This window comes from Populus euphratica, unplaced genomic scaffold (genome assembly GCF_000495115.2).
Source record: "Populus euphratica unplaced genomic scaffold, PopEup_1.0 scaffold268.1, whole genome shotgun sequence".
Taxonomy (NCBI): domain Eukaryota; kingdom Viridiplantae; phylum Streptophyta; class Magnoliopsida; order Malpighiales; family Salicaceae; genus Populus; species Populus euphratica.
The window spans coordinates 530,635-543,672 of NW_011500025.1; the positions used below are offsets into that span (position 1 = coordinate 530,635).

The window sequence follows — 13,038 nt, forward strand, 5'->3', positions numbered from 1 at the left end:
GTATTTTCCTCAACCCTCTTAGTTAGATTCTAACAATTCCTAGCATAATGACTTGTATTTTGATATTTCTAACATTTAACTTTTGATTTGTCAAACCTGCTATCAAATTTAGATTTTGGATTGCTATTACCAGTTGAATTGATCAATTAGTTCCCTTCATTTGGTTGACTGTTTGATCTGTTAAGGTTGCCTCGACTTTCTCTTTCAAATTTTTTTTTTTAGTTCCCTTCATTTGGTTGACTGTTTGATTTGTTAAGGTTGCCTTGACTTTCTCTTTCAAATTTTCTTTTTTTCTCTCATTGGGAATATCCAAAACCATCTTGCTTTGAAAAAAGTGCTTGTGCACCCATATCATCTTGAATTTCATTGATTTTTTTTTCTCATGGGGCTTGCAATTTTTTCATGAGACCTTGTATTGAAAGAATATCCATATTTTGCATCTCCTCTATTATGACCACCATATAATAGAACTTTTTTTACAGCGAGCGTGAGATCTTCTCTACCACATATGTCTCTTCTATCTTCTCCCCATATCTCCTCATTTGATTGCATATGACTAATACTCTCGCAAGGTATTTTGAAATATTCTCTAATTCAAGTGTATGTAATTTTTCAAAGTCACCATGTAATTTTTGTAGACGTACCTTTTTTATATTGTCAGCCCTTTAGTTTGATTCTTGCAAAACTTTCTATGCTTATTTGGTGGTGGTTATATTGACCACTATCTTACAAGTGATGCCATCTAGATATTAATAGTTGATTGTTAGTGCTAGTTAATTCTTCCTTTATGCCGGTTACATGGCCACCCTTTGGGCTGGCCACCCTTTGGGCTGAAGTCAATGTTGCTCTATTTATAAGCTTCTCAAAACATTTTTTAATTATATCCCATATATCTTGGGAACCTAACTAAATTTTTACTCGAATACTCCAAGTTTCATAGTTGTTCTGTGTCAACTTAGGACATTGAAGTAGAAAGTTTGAATCGACCATATTTAATAATCAAACCTAAACTCTGATGCTGCTTATTGAAAAAAAAGGATAGAGTGTGATAACTAATTTATAAAAATAAAGTTACGAAACAAGAATAAGAATGATATTTTATTAATAGTTTTATCAAAAGATACATCTTTATAGATTTTATCTATATCTCTTTATACTTGTATATAATATTTAAGATTATAAAAAGCCTATTTATAGCCCTAGTTCCTAGATAATAAATGAATTAAATGAATTAAATTACTCAAATAAAATCTTAATCTAATAAGAAATCTAATATTCTAATTAAACAATGATTCTAATAAACTAGTCTATTACAATTTTTTTTATTAGCTTAAATCTTAATTGATATTGAATTTCAATACAATTTTTTTTTCTATTAGCCTAAATCTTAATTGATATTGAATTTCAACACAAGTATGGAGATATAAATTATATACAGCCTCGCATGAGCTAAAAAAAGAGGACAATATTTATTGTATTTGGAATCTTGAATTGTTATTTATTTTTTTAATAATAACCCACATTAGTTTTAAACATCATTTTAAACAGTTGAGTTTAAATAAAAAATTCAACCAAATTGATTTTAATTGAATCAATTTGGTTTTACCAAAGTTTTATTAAAACCGAATAAATTCAAATGAGCTACAAATAAATAAATAAATAAATAAAATTGAGTATTTTCATTGAAGTCTTGATTTTGTGAGACAAAAATGAGCTTTTTGTTTAGATTTGATTATATATAGTCTCACTTTTTTAGTTTGATTTTTGGTTGGGTTTTTTTTTTAGTTTATAAAATTTGAAACCAAAACCAAATTTTTTTTTAATTTTTTTTTAGTTTAAATTTAATTTCTCGAATAATTTTTTTGGTTAATTCAAGTTTTTTTTATGAATATTCTAAATAAATCATTTATTTTTCTCACCCAATTGAAATATTAAATTTTTTATTAGTTATTAATTTGGTGCTTAGAATTTAAAATTTTAAACAAACTTACCTATAAATAACTACATTTAAAATTCTATAAATTAATACCTTTATAATCATGAAAATTTATGAATTAATTAAGATACTATTTAAACTTTATATTTAAATAAAAAAAGAATAAAAATATCATTTAATTAAAGTTATTAGTTTACCAAATGTTAATTTATAGTTGATGAACCTAGATCTATTAATTAGATGAGCATGATGGCAATAACTTATCAATTAAGAACTGGATTGCAATCTCTATCATATTCAGGTTACTGATTTGTAATTAACCAAACTAACATATAAAAAGTGGATTACTGAGGCAGCCCAGCCTTGGCTTTCCCGAGAGACAGGGACACCGTTGAGGCTCTGTACTGTTCATCTTCCTTCTATCTACTTGTACCCCTCTCTCATGCAAACCCTAACCCTAAACCTCAATTAAATCAAAGTACCTTTTGCTTTCTTTGAAGAAAAAGATGGAGGCTCATCAACATCATCAGTTCACTCAAAATATATTCGAGAGACGCCCCATTATCAAATCAAAGACTCCTGCTGTTAAATGGATCAAAGAATGGTAATTTCACTAATTCTCTTATCTTTACTTTTTGTACAATTATATTTCTTTCTTTTCATTGTTATTTGTTTTGGGTTTCTGATTTAGGAGCCAGAAGACTCGATTTTTTCGTTCAAGCAATGATTTTTTCTTTTCTTCTAGCTCTTCTATGTTTGGTTTCTTTGGAGATCTAGGTTAGGTGTTCTGTTTTTGGAACTTGGGTTGATGAGAGTTAAGCAAACAATCTGATCGATGCTGCTTTTGTTGTCCCAGGGTGCCTCAAGATGTGGTGGCAACAGGTGGAAAGTGTTCTCTTTTCAAATGGGTAGCAGGTAAATTATTCAAGTCTGAATCTTTTTTTTTCTTGTTATAAATAAAATCTGATATGTTTCTTTGGACAAATCTATTGAGAAATCATCAATAATATACTTGTCTCTTGAGTTAATAGCATTTCAATGTAAACAATGTAAGACTTGGCAATTGATTTGCTCTGCTGAGGTTTTGTTATGTAGAGCCTTCTTGCAGTCATGGAAGATAAACTTTTTGAGAGCTTTTTCAGTTGAATGAAATTTTATTTATTAGTTTGATTATGCTAATTTTACTTAACTCTCTTCTTTGATCTGTTACTTACAGAGAATCATTTGAATGTCTTGAAAGAAAAGGCAAAAGAGCCACCGGCACCGGAGCCAGAACCAGAGCCTACTACTGAAGTTCTTTTCCTTTGCAGTTTTGAAGGGTGTGGAAAGACCTTTATTGATGCAGGTGCTTTGAGGAAGCATTCTCATATACATGGAGAGAGACAATATGTTTGTCACTATGAGGGATGTGGAAAGGTGCTTGGCTTAACCTTTTTAGGTTTTATTTTGTTTCTTGAAGATATTGTGATTTTTTTGGTGAAACCTTTGATTGTTTGTACCTTGTATGTATGCCATATCATGTTTACTTTCTTGGTTCAATGTCTATGTTACCTGCTATGATTTCAACTGAGATTTTGTTCATAGATGAGCTGGCATGAAGCTGGACTCTGCCAAGGTTAAAAAAGAGGGCAGATCCTCTTGTGGAAGTTTTGAATTAGATGATTGGAATACAAAACTCTCTAGTGAATCTGAATGCATTACATCAACTGTTTTTACTTTACAGCTTATTTTGGATCTTAAGTTGACCTTGCATAGTGATTAATGTAAGAGATTGTTACTTGTCTGCACTCCACCTATCTGTACTTTTGCAACAACTCTTGTTCTCAGTCAATGAAAAAGCATTCTTCTCCATCATCTTACAATATCGTGAATGAATTCTTCTCCTCAACATACAATGAAGGCAAGAAATCATAGTGTTGTTGTCAAGAGTATTCTGATTTTCGTTTTATATGGATCTTCTATTCCATTGAACTTTTATGTTTAAGTGCATGACTTCTGAGGTCTTGTTATGTTTTTGGGATGGCTTCGTCAAATTAATTGATGTTAATCTGAGAGGGAAAGATCTTCATGCTTCATTGGAGGTTGGATTATTAATGTAATTGAACATAAGGTTCTTGTTTTGTGTTAATAGTTTCTGTCAGATATGAAGAATTGTTTGAAAGATAGATTGATTTCAGGGCTATCTTCTATGGTTGGTGGTAGAATTGGTTAGTGGAGCAATGGGAGCCTTGCGGGATAGGGAGTTCAGGTCAATAGTTTCTTTCTTGAGAATTCATCGAGTACTGAATTCATTGAGCCTTGTGGGATAGGGAGTTCAGGTCAATAGTTTCTTTCTTGAGAATTCATCGAGTACTGAAAGTGATTGAACTCGGTTGTTGGGATGTGTTGGATTTCTTATAGTGATATGTTTTAGGATAATTCCTTAAATAAAGTGTCATAATTCTAGGATTGGTGCTTTATTTGGAAGTTCATTTGCTCTGTAGGAAATCCATGGTGTTTTGTTTTGGCTGGTTAGTGACCATGGGAATTTTGTAGACCAAAAAATATGTTTAGCATGAAGTATCTTTCGATTCCCTGGGGACGCATGCCCAAGCAGGAAGATCTGATGTTCTATTGAATTCTTTTGTTTGATGTGCCTACTACATCCTTTGTCTTCTTGTTGTATGGAATTACTTGGATTTATTAGTAGAGTTGGACAAGGGTACTAGAAAAGACAATCTGGGTAGGCTGGCCTGGCTTAGAACCCCATTCTTGGCTGGAGAACAAGTGGACTGGAGTTGGCGGAATGGTAGAGCTTTTATGCTGTTGACATTAATTCAGATGCATTTCTTAGATCATTACTTTCATGGCTGGCTGCTCATCCCTGTTTTAATTGGAAATCTTAAATGCTTTTTCAAAAGACTTGAGTTATTTTTTTGGGCTTTTAGCTTGATATGGAATTGGACTGCTATACCTAGATGCCACAACCAAATTTATATTAAAATTTTATTGGACTTGCCAATGCCACCAACACTAAATGGGCAAAACAAGAGTGGTCAAATTTATTTGTTGTTGAAAAACGAACCTTCATATATGGCATAGATTTCTGTAATGATTGAGCCGGTGTATGCATAAGTGTAATTTTTTAGCTAAAAGCTTATTTTCAATCTATGTTTAGCTTTCAAATGCTATATTTCTCACAAGTTTTATTTTACTCTTTCCTCTTTCTAAACTTGTATTATGGCATTTACGTGGTGTGTATATGCTGCAGAAATTTTTAGATAGTTCCAAGTTGAAAAGACACTTCTTAATTCATACTGGTGAAAGAGATTTTATATGTCCTCATGAAGGCTGTGGTAAGGTGATGAATCTTTCACTAACTGTTTTCTTGTAATTAGTTGACATGTTGATGGTTAGATTGCTATGTTCTCTATAAAAGTAAACTTATTTATGTTTCTTGTGTGCCCAAATTAGTCTTCCATTACTGTCTTCCATTCAGGTTTCTTATTATTTGTAAGTCTCATTTAACAACCAGTTTGTTGATTTTTCCAAATTCTGCAATTATACTTTGAACCTATATTTTAAGTTCAGCAATTTGGAGACAGTTAAGTAGTAAAAAAAATTCATTTCCAATTTCAATTTTGTTCTTCATTTCTTGTTTTCATTCTCTAATGGAAAATTGGATATGCATCTATTTATTAAAAAATAAATAAATAATGTTTTTATCTAAAAACAAAAGACTGTCATCTTTACATGTTATTTTTCATTCAGAAAGTGGTGAACAACTTATAAACAGAAACTGGGTTTTCCAAATTCATGGGAAACAATCAGTTGGAGAAACATCACATTTGTGCAAGAATTCCTGATTTCCTTTTTCAATTAGAATTGTTTTATAAAACAGCTCCAGTCTTTCATAACTTAATATGCCTTGGACTACTAGGTTTCGAGGCTGGATAGGTTATGAAACCTTCTTTCCCTCTGCACTTTTTTTTTTTTAAAGAAACAGGGAAGGGGTGGTTGTTTGTTTGTTGATTGTTGCACTTGGCAGATGGTTGGGAGCTTCAAAGGAAACAGTTGCTTCAAGTTGAGCATGGATCTAAGGCAGAAAACTGTTGTTTTCAGTGTTCTAGGCTTTGTGAGAGATATCATCTGTGACTGATTGATGACTTATTTACATTATTGTATGTCATGTGCTTCGGATGTCTTCTTTACATGTGTTGTGGTGGATGCACCACTTATTATTCAGTGCAGTACTTCTATCTAAGCTTGATTTTGTTTGATGCAGGCATTCTCCTTGGACTTCAACTTGAGATCTCACATGAAAACACATTCACAAGAAAACTATCATATCTGTCCATACTCAGAATGTGGAAAGAGATATGCTCATGAATACAAGCTGAAGAACCACATCGCATCTCATCATGAAAAGGTTGGTTCCATTCCTTCACTTGTAATGTTTTTGATGTGCCATTCCACTGTTCATTTACTTTCATAATTGGTAATCTTTTATAGTGGGGATCAACATAAACTATGCACTCTGATGCTCGTGAACAAATAGATAATATTTGCAGTGTCTTTCATATGGTGAAGGCATAGTTTTCCACCTTGATGCATTCATTGACTTGCATTGAACTTATTTAAAATAAAGCACTTATTGTATTTATTGTATGCAAGACAATGTTGTGGAGATGACAAAACCTAAGATTTTGGAGGTCAGTTTGATTTAGATTTAGTTTTCCACCTTGTTGATTGATTTTGGGTCATTACTCAATTTTAAATGCTGAATGTCTTGGAATCCTTGAAACTATATCACATACCATACAGGTCAGATTGATTTAGATTATTGTTTGGGATTGATTCACTCTTGCAAGGATATTTTGTTGGATTATATTTGTTTTTTTTTTTTTTTTGGGGGGGGGTGGGTTAGGGGGTTGGCCCAAGTACTAGGTTCTGTTTGGTATGACTTCTGCAAATTGATTTTATATTTTAATTTTTGACTCATGCAAAAGCCATAAATATGTTGGGTTAGAAATAACTTTTGACCTCGACCCGTTTGTTTTTCAGGAATTAGTTTTCTTTTGAAAAATAGTTTCCTTAGAAAGTGGATTATTTTCTGATGTTTGTTAGTGACATGGAAATTAAGTTGAAAAACAATTTCTAATATTTGGCTATGCCATAAAAAATGAGTTAGAAAAAAGTTTGTTACAAAATTGAGTCAAAATTTTGATTGAATCAAAAGTGAGCATTTTTAACTTTTGGATTCTAAGTTATACGACATCCATTTTTTTTTTAAAGTTACTTTGAGTATTTGTTTTTTGTTATTATCAATCATAATTCTAACTTAAAGTTATTGAACTTATTTTTTAGCAAGTTATTTATGAAGAACAATTTTTGAATTATGAATCAAAGTCTAAAGTCACTTTTCATAAGTCGTAGTCAAATGGACTCTTAAAATTCTTGCAACTCATTCAAGGATTAATCAGAATTAAAAAGTTTGCACAGACAAGAATTTTGTTGCATTTTCTGTTGGGGACTTTGTATCTAATGATCTTTTTGAAGATACATTTTTTATTGCAACTCAAAATGTCACATGAATATGTTCCATCACTTATCGTGGAATCATCTACTTTACAGGCCAAACTATCCTTCTATTTTTAGCGCATCTATTCTATGGATGAAGTCACTGATATGATGGGGGGGGGCTTTTAGTTTTAGCTTGTTACTTCAGTTTACATGAAAAATGCAATCTGAATCCCAGAATCTTCTTTAATTCTACAGAATCCAACACCGGATGTGGTGAGATATGCTACACCTCCAGAGAGGATACTGAAAAATCCCAAGCCTCCTTCTGGGGTTTATGGCTCTGCTTCATCAGATAGACCATACATTTGCCCTTACGAAGGGTGTGAAAAGGACTACATCCATGAATACAAGCTCAAACTTCATCTGAGAAGAGAGCATCCGGACCACATGGCAGATGAGAATGCTGAGAATGCAAATTCTAATGCTGATAATGAGATGGATGAAGCCAGTGATCAAGATGCTTATGGTGGAAAGCGAGTGAATGGGAAAAGCCAGAAACACAGCAGGCCCAAGCCAAACTTGAAGACGCCTCCTGTAAAAATCAGACAACGGAAAGGTTCAAGTTCATCCCCTGCCACATTAAATGTAGTGAAAAAACCTTGGCCAGTTAAGGATGACACTTATGAAGAAGACAGTGAAGAAACCGAGGAAGAGGATCACGACAATGCAGAGGATGGATGGAGGTATGGAGGACACGAGGACGATGATGAAGAGACAGAGGATGAAGACTAGGGCACCCTGTTATCCTTTGGGGTTTGTGTTTGTAATAGTTCTCAAAATAAATGCTAAAATTTAAGTAAATTCATATTTTCCTGGGCTATATTGTCTCATGCTCTCTCCCTCTACTTCCACAACAGAAGCCATTCTTAAATTTTTGCCCGTTGCCATTCTGCCTTCCAAAAGATTTTTACGCAAACAAACGCAATCATTTGCTCATGCTCTCTGAAAAATTTATGGTTAAGAGAAATTATTTGGTAAGGATCTACTTGGAGTGATGGGTGGAAGGCAGCCACATTCTGCCTTTCTCAAGATTGATGAGCAGAACAGAAGCCATTCTTAAATTTTTGCCCGTTGCCATTCCGCCTTCCAAAAGATTTTTACCCAAACAAACGCAATCATTTGCTGCATGCTCTCTAAAAAATTTATGGTTAAGAGAAATTATTTGGTCAGGATCTACTTGGAGTGATGGGTGGAAGGCTGCCACATTCTGCTTTTCTCAAGATTGATGAGCAGAATCTCTGCCAAAACTTCCTTTAGCCCTGCCAAATCTTTACTTCTAATGAGGATTCTTCTCTGGTGAGGTTCTTAGAGTAAACTTTAATTAGAGTTCTATACAATTGTAATTAAATTTGAAAAGATATTCTATTTTATCGCAAAGGTGGAAAGATTTGGATCATAGAATATCTGTTTTCTTATCAATAGTCCATTGAAGAAAGTTATGGGTCAAAAGGCAGAAGTTTAATAATTACTTAGTTCTTTTTTTTTATTCTCATAGGTAGCATTTCTTTATTTAGTTATTGTATTTATGCTGTGTCGTGATTGAAGAAAGTTATGGGTCAAAAGGCAGTAGGTAGCATTTCTTTATTTAGTTATCGTATTTATGCTGTGTCGCGATGATCATCTACCCATGCTCATGTGTGTATCTGGAAAATACAGGGAGATACGAAATTCTTGTTTTTTATTAGTGAAAAAAATCAGATAGGAGTTGCCACCTAATATTTTGATCACTAGGAATTCTAATTGGTCTCAAAGATCAAGTACGAGGACTAGTTGCGTAAAGGAAAAATATTAGCATCTCAAATACACCCTACTTAAGATAAGCTGTATTATTTAATTATCTAATCAAAATCTAAGATTTGATCGTGTTTTCTAATTGTTGGTCCTTTTATGTTTCAAGAAAAGCCCTCTTCAGTAAGAAGGTTTTTATCTTATGAGGTAAAATCTAACCGGTCTAATGTCTATAAAAGAACTATCTTTTTAATATCAAGAGTAAGTTTTATGTATAAATTTGTAATCTTAGATATTAAAACAAAACAAAATATTTTTTTTTATTTTTCTTGAAATATTGGTCAAGTTCCCATGACTTTAATAAACTGATTATTAAAACCAAAATACATGCTAAAATATTTTTTTTGTGCATGAAAAACACCATGATTTTTTAGCTTCGAGACACTTAGCTATATGCACAAAAACATTTTTTTTTGTAATTGTTTTTTGTATTTTGGAAGTTTTGATGAAAATCAGGTATTTTAATATCAAATTTTGTATTTTTAGCAACATAAAAACATTGCTTGACATTAATTAAAATGACATAAAAATACGTGGGAAAATTGTAAAATTATAAAAAATATTTTTTGATTTTTATTTTTAACAAAAAAACTAGGCCGGACTTGGCCCAATCATCCGGGTTAGGCCTGACCCAGCCCATATATTATGGGATGGACTCAACCTAGCCATGTGGGTTGGACTAATGTTCTAGCCTATAACCAATAAAAGGACTTAACACAACACAATAACTAACTAATTAGTCTTCATTTGCCGCAGAACGTGAATTGATTAACACAACACAATAACTAACTAATTAGTTTTCATTTGCCGCAGAACATGAATTGCTCATGTTCTGCATGCAAATAAAGATGAACAACTAAAAAAACATCAGGGGAGCGGAGAAAGTTACTTGGAGTGGGAAAGCACGATTGCGGTTGTCAGTGGTGGTGGAAGGTGGAGGTGACAGCGACAATGTTTTCCTTCCTTCTCTCCTCTGTTTCTCTTCTTAGCTCCCCTCTCCTATGTTTTTTCTATTATATTCTTTTTTTCTACTCTGTCTCTTCGAGGCTGTTAATGGCGGTTAGGTGGTGTGTTGTGGCAGTGGAGAGGAAGCATGGTGGCATCTGTGGTTGTTCTTCTCCTCTGGTTTTTTTTTCTCTATCACTTCCCGTTCTTCTCTGCTTTTTTGATGGCTTCCCTTCTTTCTCTTCTCTATTCTTTCCTCTCTTTTTTTTTTCTTTTTGGTTCTACCCTTTCAGTCCCTTTCCCTTCACTCCTTTGTCTCTAAAAAATGTTGTTTCTCTCTTTCGGTCTCACCTTCTTTTCTCTCTAAAAAAACTGTCAATCTCCCTCACTTTCTCTTTAAAAAAATCCTTCTAGCTCTCCTTTTTTCTTCCCCCTATCCTTTCCTTTCCTCCTTTCTGTATTTATAGGCACACAAAGAGAGGGGCACCTTACCTCTGCCACAGAGCAGGGTAAGGTGGCTACCCTGCCATTGTCTTGGAGTAGGGTAGGGGCGGATAATGGCTTTAGGCTCTCATGGTTTTTCATCATGATGGTAGGGTATGTATGGGAATGGGTCGTGTCAGGTTTCCTGGGCAATTGGGGTGGAGGGACAAGGAGTGCATTGCAGGGGAGAGTAACTTCTTCTTTCCCTGCCTTTGCATGTACAGGGGAAGAAGAAGGAAAAACAGTGCCGCCTAAAAAAGGACACTGTTTTGCTTTTCTCTCTCTGTTTTTTTTTTTAAATGATGTATGAAACGACATCGTTTCTTCTAAAATGAGTTATTTCATTTAAAAGGAAATCGATGCCAAAATGTCAAATTTCAAGTCAGTCCTTCATTTTATACGCGTTTTGCATTTGAATCCTTGGTCTCGGATTTCTTTAGTTAAGTTCCCGATTGAACATCAAAATTCAATATTTATGTAACTAAGCCCTTGATTTGATCAAATTAACTCTTAAAAATTATAATTTGATCCCAAAACTTTAATTCCTTCCAATTAAAGCCTAAATTGACTTAAAAATCAATTTTTATTATGATCAAACCTTTATAAATTCAATTAAACCTTCAATAAAATTTAATTGAGTCCATAAACATCTGACTTTGTACTTTCCCCCCTCAAATCAAATTTTCTTCATCAACATGGCTCTCATCAGTCAATGATATACTGTCAAATTTTAATTTTTGCATTTTCAAACCTCCTCAACCAATTTTTGACCATTTTCTAGGTGCTCTGACATCCTTTCTTCATTGCTATTACTTTTGATATATTTTTATTGATTTTTTTCTTTTTTTTTTTCTCTTTTATATGGGGACCTAAAAATGGGTTATGATAGTGTCCAAAAAAGAAAAAGAAATTCTCGAATGGAGATGGAGATGGAGATGGAGATGGTGGAGACAAAAAGTATATGTCCTGTATTTTATCTTATCCAAAAAATATCCTTTTATATTTCATTTCACGTTTTCAAAGCATAAAAATTTATTCCGAGATTTATTTTATATCTTTTTCTCAATGTCTTCAATTAAACATGTTTTTCTCTCTTCTATATCTATTTATTCTTTTTTTTTTAAATATTAATCACACACAATTTATAAACAAAGTTATCATGTTTATTTTATGAGAATCATGTAATTTTTAAATTGCTCATCTTAAAATCATTACTTATTAAGCATCTAGCTTTCATTCAACCCCATGCTATCGTCACCTCAACACTCCCACCATCTTTATTGTTCCTTCCTAATCATTTTTTTTCTCGAATGGAGTATTATTATTATTATTATTATTATTATTATCATAACGATCGTATCTTTATATAATCACCATAAAATATTATTTTATATAATTACTTATCACATATTATAATATTTTACATGTAAAATATTTAAAACATTAAAATTACACATTTTATAAGTGAAATACTTTACATCCTTGACATACACAAGCCTTTCAATTTATTAATTATTTTTCTTTACTTGTTGACCACCTATTAAAAAGATTTTAATTGTATCTATAATGATTTATTCATTAACTTATTTGTTTTGTTTTATAGCCAACATAATAAAAACTATTCAAATAATATTTAATTTACTTCATAAGAAAGAAAGAAAACAATACTTAGATTAGAGGGTGTTTGTTTTAAGTAAAACATGTTATAAGAATGTTTTTTGAAGTATTTATATTTGTTTTCTGTAAAATATATTTTATAAAAAAACAAGTCAACATAAAATATTTTACATTTTAAACTAAGTTCATGTACGGTTTAAACTTGGTTTATTTATTAAAAAAACTATTCAATGAGTTTTTGTAAATTATTTTATGTATAATTTACACATAATATTATCTAATAATTTTAATTACCACCACCTCATCACCATGACATTCATCTTTGTAGCTATTGCCCAACCACCGCCATAACCTCCATCATAGATCCAACTACAACCCCCACCACTCCATAACCACAATGACCTTATTACTTTACCACCATCACAACCCTCAACACCACCATCACCTCTACCTCTACCTCAACTTATATCTCTAGATCATTATGTATGTCGCACGTGTGTGGCGTCGCGGCGAGTTTTTTATTTTTATCTGGAAATGTATAATATCTATCTGGAAAATATAGAGGGATAAGAAAATATTATCTTTTGTTGGTGGAAAATAGATTGGGAGTCGCCACCTAGTATTTTGATCACTAGGAACCCTAACTGGTCTCAAATATCGGGTATGGGGACTGGTTGCGTAAAGGGAAGGTATTAGCACCCCAAATA

At 32.5% G+C, this 13,038-nt stretch overlaps 1 protein-coding gene across 2 annotated transcripts; it reads left to right on the plus strand.

Moving 5' to 3' along the window:
* The first annotated feature begins 2,282 nt into the window (after positions 1–2,282).
* On the plus strand, positions 2,283–8,316 carry LOC105142146 (uncharacterized zinc finger protein At4g06634-like). 2 transcript variants are annotated; one of them, XM_011049655.1, is made up of 6 exons: positions 2,284–2,540; positions 2,793–2,851; positions 3,153–3,352; positions 5,187–5,276; positions 6,201–6,344; positions 7,694–8,316. In XM_011049655.1, the coding sequence occupies exons 1-6, from the start codon at positions 2,443–2,445 to the stop codon at positions 8,228–8,230; spliced, it is 1,128 nt and encodes a 375-aa protein (XP_011047957.1). In that variant the 5' UTR covers positions 2,284–2,442; the 3' UTR covers positions 8,231–8,316. The 2 variants fall into 2 exon arrangements, with proteins under 2 accessions (XP_011047958.1, XP_011047957.1); XM_011049656.1 differs by lacking the exon at positions 5,187–5,276 and having other exon boundaries at positions 2,283–2,540.
* The last annotated feature ends 4,722 nt before the right edge of the window (positions 8,317–13,038 follow it).